This window comes from Pseudophryne corroboree, chromosome 11 (genome assembly GCF_028390025.1).
Source record: "Pseudophryne corroboree isolate aPseCor3 chromosome 11, aPseCor3.hap2, whole genome shotgun sequence".
Classification (NCBI taxonomy): Eukaryota; Metazoa; Chordata; class Amphibia; order Anura; family Myobatrachidae; genus Pseudophryne; species Pseudophryne corroboree.
In genome coordinates, this window is record NC_086454.1 from 132,436,200 (window position 1) to 132,452,892 (window position 16,693).

Sequence of the window (16,693 nt, forward strand, 5' to 3'; positions counted from 1 at the left end):
GCCGCCCGCCTCTCTGCGTCCCCTCCCTGCCGCCCCGCGTCTGTGTCCCCTCCCTGCGTCTCTGCGTCCCCTCCCTGCCGCCCCGCCTCTCTGCGTCCCCGCCCTGCCGCCCCGCGTCTCTGCGTCCCTTCCCTGCCGCCCCGCGTATCTGCCTCCCCTCCCCTCCCTGCCGGCCCGCCTCTCTGCGTCCCCTCCCTGCCGCCTCTCTGCGTCCCCTCCCTGCCGCCCCACATCTCTGCGTCCCCTCCCTGGTACCCTGCGTCTCTGCGTCCCCTCCCTCCCCGCGTCTCTGCGTCCCCTCCCTGCCGCCCGTGTCTCTGCGTCCCCTCCTTGCCGCCCCGCGTATCTGCCTCCCCTCCCTGCCACCCTGCGTCTGTGTGTCCCCGCCCTGTGTCTCTGTGTCCCCTCCCCGTCTGTCTCCTCCCCGCCCCCCCGTGTCTTTGTGTCCCCTCCCCGACGTCCCGCATCTCTGCAGGGGTTAAAGGGGCGCAGCCCCTTCCGACGGTGTGAAGAGCGCCCGTAGGGCGCGATGAAGCACCTAGTCTGAATGTAAAAGTCAAGGTATTTGCCAGATAGTCCAGACAATAACCACAGAGCTCTGCAGGTTTTTTTAGGTTTTGTTCTTAATTTTTCCTTCTCTCGCTCTCTCTCTGCTGTGATTATTAAGAGGCTAGTAATATTGCAAGGAACAAATTAGAAGCACTGCTTCATTAAGGTCCAATGGCTTATGTAGGGCTCTCTGTTTAAACTCTGAAGCTACTCTGGAATTCTGGGGATTTCTGGCAAGCTGGGCGCTCCTAGTAGTCAGGCTCACAGAGCTGCGAGGGATGGGAGCTTTACAGCTGGCTTCATCAGTTGAAGCAAGCTTGAGGTCCCAGACAAGGTCAAGCTGAATTTACCAAGAATTTTAGGCTTGTGTGGAGGACAGTAGTCCACCTGGAACACTCTCACATTAGCTAGGCTTGTTTCCCAGAGCTCTATTAAGATCATTAAAACTTATCTCCATGCAAAGCAAGTGAGTCTTCATTCCTGCTATGGTGTCAGGTACTGCTTTAGGATGATGGATGCTTCAAGATCTGTTGTACAGATTTGTCCTCATCCTTTTTACGCTATGTGGCGTGAGATGCCTGGCGGGATACTTGTGCTGTGTACTTTTTCTCTCAGTTTTGCACCTTAGTTTCCATATATTGGGACGTTATGCAATAGATGCATGGTATGAGTCACTAGTATTGGACCGGTCTTTTGCCTTGTTACACAGACTGCATACGGTTTCCTGAATTTTGCATCTTACTTTGCTTACAATTTACTAGGGACTGAAGAATAGTATTTGTGTAGCATAGGAATTAGTATAAAGTTGCAGGTTAAGCATAACTATGCATGGTGCGGGTCACTCATATCACACCTTTTTGTTTGCCTTTTTACCCTAGATTTTTTACTTTTTTCTCCATTTTGCTACTTTTTCCTCTGTTGTGCTACTTTTGTTTAACATCTTAGGGCCTAATTCAGCATGGATTGCTAAATTGCAAAAACGCAAATCAACTGATTATCGTCAGACTGCGCTGCAAATTCATGCCCGTTTTCGGGGGTTACATCTGCGCCAGCTGCGATTGCTGAGACTTAAAACACGGCGCCCGGTGCAACAGCATTCTCATTAGTCTGAGTGGTCCTGGGTCAACCGCACCGGTTGATTGTGCTCGATTTCTGCATGTGCATAGCAGTTATGCGCCTGCATACGCAAATTTATGTAAGCAGTGGTGGATGTCTTTTTCCTTTCTCGGCGCTCCTCACATTCGATTTTTAGCAGTAGCCATTTTGAGACAATTGCTTTTTCAGTCTCAGTAGCATTCCATGCTAAATTAGGCCTATAGTTAATATGTAGGTATTTAGGAATAATGTTTTGGTGCGGCTAAGTTGCAAAATACGTGGCACACTAAATTGGGCTATTTGGCATAGGTGTCATTAATAACTAGCACATTAGGAGCCAAGATGAAATGTGACTGCTTTTTCTCAGTCAACCATGCAACTCAGATAGGATTAGTTTTTGTAACATTACATTTATCCAAGGAATTGTTTGGTTTACAGTAAGAACCATTAAATTAGGTTGGATTCTATTTTTGAAGCAGTCAGGACATAACTGAAGTGGATAATCTCTCCAACAAAAGTTTAGTGGTGGCAGGACTGTGTTAAATGCAGAGTGTAGCAGTAGAGTTAATAGGAATGTGAGATTTAATTGGATGTTAATTTATGCAGACACTATAGACATAAAAAAAAATGAATGCAGCACAAAATATAAATTGTACAACGTAAAAAGGATTCTAGCCACCTGTCATTTCTTGTTTTACCAATGGACTCCTGCATTCCCTCCATCTCATGCTTCAGTGATATTAGCTGCTCTTCCTTCTCTCCAAGTTCCCTGCGAAGCAATTTGGTCTCGTTTGCATGTTCTGCCTCCCGGCATGCAAACTCGTCTCTCAGTTGGGTAAGGTCTGCTTCCATTTGTTGGCCCCGTCTCTCAAGTTCTCCTCTCAGCTGGATCAGTTCAAAAGTATGGAGTGAGCCACTAATGACAGGAGAAGCCACAGCCTGCTGTGCCTGAAATGATCAAAGCGAAGTTCCAAATTACATATGGAGAAAACGTCTGAGCACTATGGAGCAGATGTCACCACTACATTTTACTCCACAGTTAAAACTGCTCATATGAGGCTGCAGCCTTGCAGACTGTCACGTGAACAGTATATATGGATTACCTTTGCTGTTACCAGGTCCTCCAAAGTCTGCGTGGCCAGTGCCTCGCTTCTCCCTAGTAATTTCTTTTGTCTCTCCACTTCTATGGTTAAGTCCTCCACTAATGATTCAGCCTACAAAGATAAAAGCCACCGTCTCATTTAATAAAAATATTTAGATAGATAATTTAAAAAATACATCTAATGATCACACAGACATTCACCAACTACATACGGGAGATGACAACTTGACCTTGGCCACTGCCACCGTCTATAGCCATCACTAGAAATTTTTTTTTTAATTAAAACCTAAATGCACATAACGTAGACTTACACATATATGATGATTATATATATACATATATATATATATATATATATATATATTACAGTCAAAGCATACCCAGCTGCAGCTCTCGTTTTTGTTTCTGGTGGATAACCCAACTACACTGATGTGTGATTATACCTCAGATGGCTATCAGTTTGTCTATGGACAGGGATCTGTGAGTGATTTACAAGTTGCAGCATTTAAAGTTAGAATACCCAACATAGTGGAAATGCTCTTAGTCAGAGGTTCTCAAACTTGGTTCTCAAGGCACCCCAACAGTCCAGGTTTTCAGTTTATCCATTCTTGTCCACAGGTGACTTAATTAGCACCTCTGTCAATTTGATTTACCCATCTGTGCTGAGCCAAGGATATACCTAAAATCTGGACTGTTGGGGTAGCTTGAGAACCTCTGCTCTAAGTAGCATTAGACCCTCGTCAGGATCCCAGCATGGTCAAGTCCGCATACTCACTTTAGACAGTGGCATCACAAAGGGTGTGCGGCCCACACCCGAGTATCACACACAGTGCAGGGTGCTGCACTGTGACATTATGTGAAGCACCCTGCTCCTGTCACTGTGCAGGAGCTGGCACTGCACTTGCACTGGTTCCCAGGGGCAGTCCGCATCTCCAGCAACGAACGCGGGTCCAACCAGAGAGGCCACCTCCCCTTTACAGCAGACCATCCCCCTTTTTACCGCCGAACGTTTGCCGCACATTTACTGTTTCTCCCCGCACCAGGTGTCACTGGAAACAGTGACGCTTCTGACTGTGAACAAAGTAAGTGTCGACATTCTGACTGCATACCCTTTTTAATTAAGTGTCCCAATGAGTGGTTAGCATACATACAGCCATCCTGTTTTAGAAATTTTCTCTTACTTATGTAATGCTGTTTCAGTTTCATCATCGCTGATTTATTGTAATTGTATTCTTACATTTTATTATGTTTTAAAATGAAATCTATTCTGCATACACCTTCAGTGCTTCAGTTTTTCCATTGTATCTATGATAAATGTTCACATCACAACCAAATATGTTATTTCTTCTGCAAAAAACAACTTTTTTCCAAAGCAAAAAAAAAAATTTCAGATTATCCAAAACATTTTAAATAAAGCCACAATGTTGTCTATAAAGCAGCAAAAAAATAATAATAATCTATATAGTGGATACTGTGGTAAAACTAAAAAGAAAGTTTGGTAATTGCCCTCTCTATCCCCTTTTCCAGTGGCTCCCAAACTTTATTTAACCACTGTGCCCTGAAGTAGCAGAATTTATTTTTACGGCACCTCTGGGATAAAAGTTTTTTTATTGATACATTTGGTAAAAAAATATTAAATGAAGTAAATTGTGCCTATCTGTCATACTTAGGTTCAATTATGTGGTGCTGTACAGATTTGATTGTCCACATATTATGATTGGCAGCCACTAGCACTGGTTTTGCCTGGGTCACCAACACAAGGCACCCCTGCATGAGCCTCGCAGCACCCCAGGGTGCCATGGCACACAGTTTGGGAACAACTCCAAAGCTATAAAGTCTCAAATATCAGAACAGGTGTCGTCCCTCTTCTTAATAATCTGCTGTTTATACACATACTTTTTTTTTTATGAGCTAAATCATTGAAACAGTTCAACGTCAAAGTCTACCAATGCATTTTTAACACTTGAAAATGAAAAACATTTTTGGTTCTAATTAACACTTATTTCTTACCTCCCTTCTACTGGCCTCTGCCTTATGCAGGTCTCTTCTCAGTATCCTCACTTTCTCTGCTAATGCCTCAGTCTCATCTTCCTTGTCTTTCAGTCTGCGAGACAGGCGTCCATTTTGAGAATTTAGGCCCTCATACCTCTCCTCTACCCCACGCAACTCCTCCTGCACCCTCCTCTGCTTCTCTAGAGCCACCTTTAGTTCCCCTCCTTGATATTTCAGCTTCTCCAGCACTTCAGAGAGCTCCTGAGAAAACGATGCAGAGAAATATGGGTGAATGAAGCCATCCAGAATTATACAAAATAAGGATCATACGCACTATGTACTTTTAAAAGCAAATGACTGCATGTTTTTAATAAGGGACTATACTGTTAAGGCAGTAAATAAAGCTTCTATGTCTTCTTACTTTGGTACATCGATCTTTCTCTTGCCCAAGGTTCCTGATCTGTTTCTCCAGGGACTGAATCTGCACTCCAGATATGGAATCCTGCTCTGTGGACTTTTCTAAGGCGACAGCAAAGATTTTTTTTTTTTTTAAACATTAAATTTTTATTAAAGGGTTTACACACAAAAATGGGGAACAGAAAAAAGAGAGGTAGGGGGAACACAGGGGAAGTCCAGAATGGTTACCATATACAGATTATAAACAGTTCACAGTCGGATGAATATACAATTGGCTACATTAGGCTTTCAAATACATGAGGAGGAGAAAGCATTGAGAAAAAACAAGGACTAAAATATATTAAACTTTGAAAATACCTGCTAGTACAACCTTCTTGTAGAGGTCAATCTAGGATGGGTGAAGCACAGACACATCAATTGGAGAGCTATAAACTGTCAGTCTACCCTCTCTACTCCTATAGTCGGACCATCCTATCCATTTCAGGTGGATAGAGTTAGCCGAGGAAGAGTATTTAGCCTCTGCTGTTTCGAAAATGAAATGTTTGTGGATTTTATTTTGAATAAACGCTAGGGTAGGAATATTCTCAGACTTCCACAATTGTGCTATAGCGGCTTTAGTGGCGATCAAGATATGTCCCAAGACGTAGCGATCACCTACAGAGAGGTGGTCAACGTATAAATGGAATAGCGCCAGAGCTGGGTCCATGGGGATGTTGAGCCCTAACACTATGCTAGCCATGTGTAAAACTTCTCTCCAAAGTGGTTGTATATGAGGGCATGCCCAGAAGATGTGATAGATATCCCCCGTAGATCCGCATTTTCTCCAACATAATATGGATTGTGAAGGCCAGATCCTGTGTTGTTTTGCAGGGGTAAAGTAGGCCCTCTGTATAAGCTTGTAGAACATTTCAGAGTGGTTAACACATTTGGAGACTTTAAAACAAGATCTAAAAATACTGTCCCAATCTGCATCGACTAAGGACCTATTCAAATCTCTTTCCCATAAAGTCTGAGCTTTTAATTTTGTCTGTGGGCCATTAGTCAATTGAAATTGGTACCACCACGTAATCCCATATTTATGTGAAGACGATTCCAATCGGCTTATAATATAAGCCGGAAGAGAAGGTTTGTGGAGATGTGAGGGAGTAAATGAGTGTAACCAACTTCTCACCTGCAGGTATTTGAAGAAGTCTTGAGTCCGAATCCCAAATCTCTCTTGCAGTTGAGAAAAGGACATCAAGACGTCGCCTACAAATAAATCGCCCACAGTGGAGAGCCCCCTACGAATCCACTCCTCTAGGGAGACATTAGGAATCGTTGACATAAGAGCAGATAACGACAGGCAGGGGGCAGGTAAATTAATCTCTTCCGAAGAGAGCACTAGTTTATGCCATGAATCTAGGGTCGTTTTAATAGACTTGCAGGATCCGGCCCTACTCCGAGCAGCAGGCGGTGGTAACCAAAACAGGTCAGGAAGAGAAACAGCGTCTAAGCGTGAAGCTTCCAGGATAACCCAAGGTTTCGGATTCGTGGTGTCGAACCAGTCACTAGATTGACTCATCAGGCATGCAGCATGGTATTTTTCTATATCTGGGAAAGCTACCCCTCCAGATAATTTGGGCAAAATGAGATTTTTTTTTGCAATTTTTGGTCTAGAGCCTCCCCACACATATCTGATCAGGACCTGGTTAAATTTATTATAAAAGAGTCTGGGGAGGGGCCTAGGTATGGCGCGAAACAGGTACATTAATTTCGGCAATAGGACCATTTTGGCAGCAGCAATCCTACCCAACCAAGACACCTCTTGTAGCATCCACTCCCCAGTCAGCTCCGTAAATGCTTTTAATAACGGGGCATAGTTACACTCAATCAAATTATCTTCTCTGGTTAAATTAATTCCTAGATATCTCAAAGAGTAGGACTTCCAGGCATATTTGTACGAATCCTTCAACCAGTGGCGGAACAAGCAAGCGGTGGGCCCAGGTGCAACAAAATGCTTTGGGCCCCCCCCCCCCATCCCATCCAAGTCCACCCCATGGGCAGTGCGCGCCGTAGGCGCGCGCAAAAATACATAGTGGCGTGGCTTCGTGGGGAAGGGGTGTGTCCACAAAATAATACCAATTCATAAAACGGTGCACAGTAGTCTCCATTCTTCAAATTACGCCGCACAGTAGCACCACTACACCAGGTAGAGACCCTTTTACTCCTTACAGCGAACAGATTCCCCTTTTTACACATAACGGCAGACAGTGTGCACTTTTTACACATAACGGCAGACAGCGTGCCCTCGTTACACATAGCGGCAGACAGCATACACTTTTTACACAATGGCAGACAGCGTGCCCTCGTTACACATAGCGGCAGACAGCGTGCCCTCGTTACACATAGCGGCAGACAGCATACACTTTTTACACATAGCGGCAGACAGCGTGCCCTCGTTACACATAGCGGCAGACAGCGTGCCCTCGTTACACATAGCGGCAGACAGCGTGCACTTTTTACACATTACGGCAGACAGCGTCCCCATTTTACACATTACGGCAGACAGCGTCCCCATTTTACACATTACGGCAGACACCATACACTTTTACACATAACGGCAGATAGCGTGCCCTTTTTACACATTACGGCAGGCAGATTCTACCTTTTTACACATAGCGGCAGGCAGATTCCCCATTTTTATACATAGCGGCAGGCAGATTCCCCATTTTTATACATAGCGGCAGGCAGATTCCCCATTTTTATACATAGCGGCAGGCAGATTCCCCATTTTTACACATTGCGGCAGGCAGATTCCCCATTTTTACATTGCGGCAGGCAGATTCCCCATTTTTTACATTGCGGCAGGCAGATTCCCCATTTTTATACATAGCGGCAGGCAGTCCCAACAAATAAAAAAAGAAAGAGACAGAAAGAAAGAAAGAAAGAAAGAAAGAAAGAAAGAAAGAAAGAAAGAAAGAAAGAAAGAAAGAGACAGAAAGAAAGAAAGAAAGAAAGAAAGAAAGAAAGAAAGAGACAGAAAGAAAGAAAGAAAGAAAGAAAGAAAGAAAGAAAGAGACAGAAAGAAAGAAAGAAAGAAAGAAAGAAAGAAAGAAAGAAAGAAAGAAAGAAAGAAGAATTATACTTACCCTCTCTGTTGGCTCAGGCTCCTCGGTGCAGCTTCCCGGGCAGTAGAGAAGAAGGAGGAGGGAGGTGAAGGAGGGAGCCGCAGCAGCGCTGTGTTACTGGTGGAGGCGCTGCTGCTGCTGCCCCTCTGCTTCCCTATAGGCTGTTCTCAGAGACAGCCTATAGTGAAGCAGAGGAGCAGCAGCAGCAGCAGCGCCTCCACCAGTAACAAAGCGCTGCTGCGGCTCTCTCCTTCACTGAGAGACTGTGACCTGTTTGTATATGAGGGAGGGAGGGAGGGACGGACCCTCCTCCCTCCTTCGTGTGCGGGTGGCCAGAATCGTTCCTTATGACGGGCGGGTCACGGGAGCGCTGGTGTGCGGCTGCGGCATGACATACAATGAGTCATTGTGACTCATTCATGTAATGCCGGCCGGCGGCTGTGGGCCCTTGAGTGCGGCGGGGCCCCAGTGCAATGCACTGCCTGCCCCGCCAGTAGTTCCGCCCCTGCCTTCAACCTAGAGACCACGGTCGGAGTTATATTGAGTGGGAGGGCTTCAGTCTTATTTGTATTTAATTTATAAAAGGAAACATCCGAATAACTTTGTAGGACGTCATGAAGAACTGGCAAGGAAGCCTCGGGGTCAGAAAGACATAGCAGAATATCATCCGCAAACAAGCTAATTTTGTGGGAAATGCCCCCTATGACCGGGCCTCTAATCGAGTCCCGGGATCTAATGCAGGTAGCCAAGGGTTCTATCGCCAATGCAAAAATAAGAGGAGATAGCGGACAACCCTGCCGCGTGCCATTAGAAATATTGAAGGGTGAAGAAAGTAGAGATGAGCGGGTTCGGTTTCTTTGAATCCGAACCCGCACGAACTTCACTTTTTTTTTCACGGGTCCGAGCGACTCGGATCTTCCCGCCTTGCTCGGTTAACCCGAGCGCGCCCGAACGTCATCATGACGCTGTCGGATTCTCGCGAGACTCGGATTCTATATAAGGAGCCGCGCGTCGCCGCCATTTTCACACGTGCATTGAGATTGATAGGGAGAGGACGTGGCTGGCGTCCTCTCCATTAGAATAGATTAGAAGAGAGAGAGAGAGATTGTGCAGACAGAGTTTACCACAGTGACCAGTGCAGTTGTTGTTAAGTTAACTTTTATTTAATATATCCGTTCTCTGCTATATCCGTTCTCTGCCTGAAAAAAACGATACACAGCAGTCACACAGTGTGACTCAGTCTGTGTGCACTCAGCTCAGCCCAGTGTGCTGCACATCAATGTATAAAAGCTTATAATAATTGTGGGGGAGACTGGGGAGCACTGCAGGTTGTTATAGCAGGAGCCAGGAGTACATAATATTATATTAATTTAAAATTAAACAGTGCACACTTTTGCTGCAGGAGTGCCACTGCCAGTGTGACTAGTGGTGACCAGTGCCTGACCACCAGTATAGTAGTATATTGTTGTATACTATCTCTTTATCAACCAGTCTATATTAGCAGCAGACACAGTACAGTGCGGTAGTTCACGTCTGTGGCTACCTCTGTGTCGGCAGTCGGCACTCGGCAGGCAGTCCGTCCATCCATAATTGTATAATTATATACCACCTAACCGTGGTATTTTTTTTTCTTTCTTTATACCGTCGTCATAGTCATACTAGTTGTTACGAGTATACTACTATCTCTTTATCAACCAGTGTACAGTGCGGTAGTTCACGGCTGTGGCTACCTCTGTGTCGGCAGTCGGCAGGCAGTCCATCCATAATTGTATTATTATAATATATACCACCTAACCGTGGTTTTTTTTTCATTCTTTATACCGTCATAGTGTCATACTAGTTGTTACGAGTATACTACTATCTCTTTATCAACCAGTGTACAGTGCGGTAGTTCACGGCTGTGGCTACCTCTGTGTCGGCAGTCGGCAGGCAGTCCGTCCATCCATAATTGTATTATAATATATACCACCTAACCGTGGTTTTTTTTTCATTCTTTATACCGTCATAGTGTCATACTAGTTGTTACGAGTATACTACTATCTCTTTATCAACCAGTGTACAGTGCGGTAGTTCACGGCTGTGGCTACCTCTGTGTCGGCAGTCGGCAGGCAGTCCGTCCATCCATAATTGTATTATAATATATACCACCTAACCGTGGTTTTTTTTTCATTCTTTATACCGTCATAGTCGGTCATACTAGTTGTTACGAGTATACTACTATCTCTTTATCAACCAGTGTACAGTGCGGTAGTTCACGGCTGTGGCTACCTCTGTGTCGGCACTCGGCAGGCAGTCCGTCCATCCATAATTGTATTATAATATATACCACCTAACCGTGGTTTTTTTTTCATTCTTTATACCGTCATAGTGTCATACTAGTTGTTACGAGTATACTACTATCTCTTTATCAACCAGTGTACAGTGCGGTAGTTCACGGCTGTGGCTACCTCTGTGTCGGCAGTCGGCAGGCAGTCCGTCCATCCATAATTGTATTATAATATATACCACCTAACCGTGGTTTTTTTTTCATTCTTTATACCGTCATAGTGTCATACTAGTTGTTACGAGTATACTACTATCTCTTTATCAACCAGTGTACAGTGCGGTAGTTCACGGCTGTGGCTACCTCTGTGTCGGCAGGCAGTCCGTCCATCCATAATTGTATTATAATATATACCACCTAACCGTGGTTTTTTTTTTCATTCTTTATACCGTCATAGTCAGTCATACTAGTTGTTACGAGTATACTACTATCTCTTTATCAACCAGTGTACAGTGCGGTAGTTCACGGCTGTGGCTACCTCTGTGTCGGAACTCGGCAGGCAGTCCGTCCATCCATAATTGTATTACAATATATACCACCTAACCGTGGTTTTTTTATACCACCTAACCGTGGCAGTCCGTCCATAATTGTATACTAGTATCCAATCCATCCATCTCCATTGTTTACCTGAGGTGCCTTTTAGTTCTGCCTATAAAATATGGAGAACAAAAAAGTTGAGGTTCCAAAATTAGGGAAAGATCAAGATCCACTTCCACCTCGTGCTGAAGCTGCTGCCACTAGTCATGGCCGAGACGATGAAATGCCAGCAACGTCGTCTGCCAAGGCCGATGCCCAATGTCATAGTACAGAGCATGTCAAATCCAAAACACCAAATATCAGAAAAAAAAGGACTCCAAAACCTAAAATAAAATTGTCGGAGGAGAAGCGTAAACTTGCCAATATGCCATTTACCACACGGAGTGGCAAGGAACGGCTGAGGCCCTGGCCTATGTTCATGGCTAGTGGTTCAGCTTCACATGAGGATGGAAGCACTCAGCCTCTCGCTAGAAAACTGAAAAGACTCAAGCTGGCAAAAGCACCGCAAAGAACTGTGCGTTCTTTGAAATCCCAAATCCACAAGGAGAGTCCAATTGTGTCGGTTGCGATGCCTGACCTTCCCAACACTGGACGTGAAGAGCATGCGCCTTCCACTATTTGCATGCCCCCTGCAAGTGCTGGAAGGAGCACCCGCAGTCCAATTCCTGATAGTCAGATTGAAGATGTCAGTGTTGAAGTACACCAGGATGAGGAGGATATGGGTGTTGCTGGCGCTGGGGAGGAAATTGACCAGAAGGATTCTGATGGTGAGGTGGTTTGTTTAAGTCAGGCACCCGGGGAGACACCTGTTGTCCGTGGGAGGAATATGGCCGTTGACATGCCAGGTGAAAATACCAAAAAAATCAGCTCTTCGGTGTGGAGGTATTTCACCAGAAATGCGGACAACAGGTGTCAAGCCGTGTGTTCCCTTTGTCAAGCTGTAATAAGTAGGGGTAAGGACGTTAACCACCTCGGAACATCCTCCCTTATACGTCACCTGCAGCGCATTCATAATAAGTCAGTGACAAGTTCAAAAACTTTGGGTGACAGCGGAAGCAGTCCACTGACCAGTAAATCCCTTCCTCTTGTAACCAAGCTCACGCAAACCACCCCACCAACTCCCTCAGTGTCAATTTCCTCCTTCCCCAGGAATGCCAATAGTCCTGCAGGCCATGTCACTGGCAATTCTGACGAGTCCTCTCCTGCCTGGGATTCCTCCGATGCATCCTTGCGTGTAACGCCTACTGCTGCTGGCGCTGCTGTTGTTGCCGCTGGGAGTCGATGGTCATCCCAGAGGGGAAGTCGTAAGCCCACTTGTACTACTTCCAGTTGCTTAACATTGTGTCGGCCACTAGGGTCGCTTATCTTACTCACACAGCGACCTCGGTGCAAATTTTAGGACTAAAAATAATATTGTGAGGTGTGAGGTATTCAGAATAGACTGAAAATGAGTGTAAATTATGGTTTTTGAGGTTAATAATACTTTGGGATCAAAATGACCCCCAAATTCTATGATTTAAGCTGTTTTTTAGTGTTTTTGGAAAAAAACACCCGAATCCAAAACACACCCGAATCCGACAAAAATAATTCGGTGAGGTTTTGCCAAAACGCGTTCGAACCCAAAACACGGCCGCGGAACCGAACCCAAAACCAAAACACAAAACCCGAAAAATTTCAGGCGCTCATCTCTAGAAGAAAGGCATCCGTTAACAAAGACTCGCGCACTGGGTGTGGAGTAGAGAGCCAGGATAGAGTCTAAGATCCTTCCCGAGAAGCCAAATTTGTCCAGCGTTAATCTCATAAAGTCCCAGTTCAATCTATCGAACGCCTTTTCGGCGTCCAGAGACAAAACTAGGAGGGGCTCTCCTCCACAGGCAGAGTGCTCAATAACATTAATCACCCTACGCGTATTATCCGGGGCTTGTCTGTTTAAAACGAAGCCCACTTGATCAGGGTTGATAAGGGATGGGAGAAGGGGACGGATACGGTTAGCAATTAATTTGGCATAGATTTTTAGATCCGTGTTTAATAAAGCAATTGGTCTAAAATTTTGGACTGAGGTAGGGCTTTTTCCCGGTTTGGGAATGGTGATGATTTGAGCTTCCAGCATCTCTTTGGGGAAGTGGCCAGACTCTGAGGCTTCATTAAACACTGTCAAGAGGACCGGGGCCAAGTTCTCCTTAAAGGATTTATAAAAACTAGAAGGGTAACCATCGGGTCCCGGGGCCTTATCCGCTGGAAGGGAGTCAATAGCCTTTTCGACTTCGGCTAAATTCCAAGGCTCACTGAGTGAGCTACATGACTCCAACGACAGCGAGGGGAGAGGAAAGCTACTCAGAAAATTCTGAACATCTATGCCTGTAGGTTGGAAAGTAGAAGAATCCCCCCTTAAGTTGTATAATTTAGAGTAATAAGATGCAAAGACATTTGCAATTTCGTCGGGATCGTAGACTCTCTTACCCCTATCTGAATGGACAATATGGATTTTTTCTTTTGCTCTCTTCCCCCTCAGCTTCCTCGCCAGTAATCTACCAGCTCTGTTGCCATAAACATAAAATTTTTGGTTCAGTCTATGTAGGTTGCGTTGGACCTCCGCTAGATAGAAGACATTAACCTCCTCCCTTGCTTCTTTCAATGACTTGAGGAGGGCTTTATCGTGCGGATGCGCCTTGTGGGCGCTCTCCAGGGAAGCGACTGTGAGCTCAGCTTGTTCAAATTTCTTACGATATGCCCTTTTAAGCTTGGCCGCAGTTTGAATCGCCGTCCCTCGTGTTACTGCTTTGAGGGCGCACCAGAATGTGAAGATAGATGTATCCTGGGGAGAGTTCTCAGAGAGGTAATGATCCAAGGTGGTTTGGATCGCCTGCGTGGTCTCAGGCTGAAGAAGACTGAGTTTACCTAAGCGCCAGGGGGCCGTGGTAACCCTTCTACTATTTATGTCCCATTCGATGTATAGTGGGGAGTGATCCGACCAGGACATGGGAAGAATGGAGATTTTACGGATGGACTGTAGAGTCCACTTGTCTGCTAATGCTAAATCTATTCTAGAATAGGATTCGTGCACCGGGGAGAAAAATGTGTAATCTCTGTCCATTGGATGTTTAACGCGCCAGAGGTCTAGGAGATCATATTCCGCCAGTAGCTGGCTAAAGCCCTTTGCATTCCTATGGAGCTGACTGGAGAGCGAGGGCCGCTTGCTAGAGTTATCAACTAAGGGGTCCAGAGTCAAGTTAAAGTCCCCCATTAGGAGTAAAGCGCCTTTAGCCAATTGTTGCACCTTAGCGCAAAGTTTCCTGCAAAAAGCTAGTTGCTTGTTGTTGGGAGCGTAGCAAGAAACTAATGTCACCTCTTTATTTTCAAGAGTGCCAACCAATATTAGAATTCTCCCCTCAGGGTCGCAGTATTGCGAAGTGAGGGAAAAATTGCAGTGTTGAGATATCAAGATTGCCACCCCCGCCTTCTTTGCTGGCCCGTTGGCTAGATAGCAATGGGGAAATCTCCCATTAGTAAACCTTGGGGGGGCTGATTTAATAAAGTGAGTCTCTTGGACGACTATGATTTGAGCTTTAAGTTTATGGAAATAATTAAGTGCTAATCTCCTCTTGTGTGGGGAATTAAGACCCTTTGCATTTATAGAAACAATGTTAACCATATTGTAAATCTGTCGGGGATTGCATAACTATCGACAACCAACTGGCGAGTGAAAAGTGTATGAAACATTTCCGGACAAATAGAGAGGGAAAGGGAAAGAAAGGACAATAGAAATGAAGGTTAACAGTAAGAAGAAACAGAACAATAACCCCTCTCAGGGGCACATGTGGACGCCTAACCATGGCGACTCAGAGTTAAACTGTGGGGGGTAGTGGTCAATCTGCCCGCACCCGAACCAAAATTATACAAAGTGTAGTTCCTCGGCCCTCCATCTCCGCTCCCCCAACAGCCCCCGGGACCCAAGGAAACTCGGGTAGAGTTTCCAGCCGACAGATAAATGCGGGAGGCAGTCGGGGCAGCAGAGACAGGCAGCAAACAGTAAGGCGGCAGAGAGAAGGCGTCACCGATAATCATGCTAATAACACACCGCTATCACAAACACCCTCAACGAGCAATTGCCAAGGAACTAGTGCAGCGTAGGAAATAATAAGATTTTACTTACCGATAAATCTATTTCTCGTAGTCCGTAGTGGATGCTGGGACTCCGTAAGGACCATGGGGAATAGCGGCTCCGCAGGAGACAGGGCACAAAATAAAAGCTTAAGGATCAGGTGGTGTGCACTGGCTCCTCCCCCTATGACCCTCCTCCAAGCCTCAGTTAGGATACTGTGCCCGGACGAGCGTACATAATAAGGAAGGATATTGAATCCCGGGTAAGACTCATACCAGCCACACCAATCACACCGTACAACTTGTGATCTGAACCCAGTTAACAGTATGATAAACGCAAAGGAGCCTCTGAAAAGATGGCTCACAACAATAATAACCCGAATTTTTGTAACAATAACTATATACAAGTATTGCAGACAATCCGCACTAGGGATGGGCGCCCAGCATCCACTACGGACTACGAGAAATAGATTTATCGGTAAGTAAAATCTTATTTTCTCTGACGTCCTAGTGGATGCTGGGACTCCGTAAGGACCATGGGGATTATACCAAAGCTCCCAAACGGGCGGGAGAGTGCGGATGACTCTACAGCACCGAATGAGAGAACTCCAGGTCCTCCTCAGCCAGGGTATCAAATTTGTAGAATTTAGCAAACGTGTTTGCCCCTGACCAAGTAGCTGCTCGGCAAAGTTGTAAAGCCGAGACCCCTCGGGCAGCCGCCCAAGATGAGCCCACTTTCCTTGTGGAATGGGCTTTTACTGATTTTGGCTGTGGCAATCCTGCCACAGAATGTGCAAGCTGAATTGTACTACAAATCCAACGAGCAATCGTCTGCTTAGAAGCAGGAGCACCCAGCTTGTTGGGTGCATACAGGATAAACAGCGAGTCAGATTTTCTGACTCCAGCCGTCCTGGAAACATATATTTTCAAGGCCCTGACAACGTCAAGCAACTTAGAGTCCTCTAAGTCCCTGGTAGCCGCAGGTACCACAATAGGTTGGGTTCATGTGAAATGCAGAAACCACCTTAGGTAGAAATTGAGGACGAGTCCTCAATTCCGCCCTGTCAGAATGAAAAATTAAGTAAGGGCTTTTATATGATAAAGCCGCCAATTCTGACACACGCCTGGCTGAAGCCAAGGCTAACAGCATCGACACCTTCCATGTGAGATATTTTAAGTCCACAGTGGAAAGTGGTTCAAACCAATGTGACTTTAGAAAACTCAACACCACATTGAGATCCCAAGGTGCCACTGGAGGCACAAAAGGAGGCTGTATGTGCAGCACCCCTTTTACAAATGTCTGAACTTCAGGTACTGAAGCCAGTTCTTTCTGGAAGAAAATCGACAGGGCCGAAATTTGAACCTTAATGGACCCTAATTTTAGGCCCATAGACAGTCCTGTTTGCAGGAAATGAAGGAAACGACCCAGTTGAAATTCCTCTGTAGGGGCCTTCTTGGCCTCACACCACG

The 16,693-nt window shown here is 45.5% G+C and overlaps 1 protein-coding gene across 2 annotated transcripts in view; it reads right to left on the reverse strand.

Annotated features, from left to right (window-relative positions):
* The window catches only part of CDC42BPG (CDC42 binding protein kinase gamma), a 388,481-nt gene that overhangs the window by 132,511 nt on the left and 239,277 nt on the right, over nucleotides 1-16,693 (reverse strand). For both annotated transcript variants that reach the window (XM_063944811.1, XM_063944812.1), the window contains exons 12-15: nucleotides 5,160-5,257; nucleotides 4,757-4,999; nucleotides 2,748-2,858; nucleotides 2,324-2,592 (exon numbers count right to left, since the gene is read on the reverse strand). In XM_063944811.1, the coding sequence (XP_063800881.1) occupies nucleotides 2,324-2,592; nucleotides 2,748-2,858; nucleotides 4,757-4,999; nucleotides 5,160-5,257 (721 nt within the window). The remainder of the gene's footprint in view (nucleotides 1-2,323; nucleotides 2,593-2,747; nucleotides 2,859-4,756; nucleotides 5,000-5,159; nucleotides 5,258-16,693) is intronic.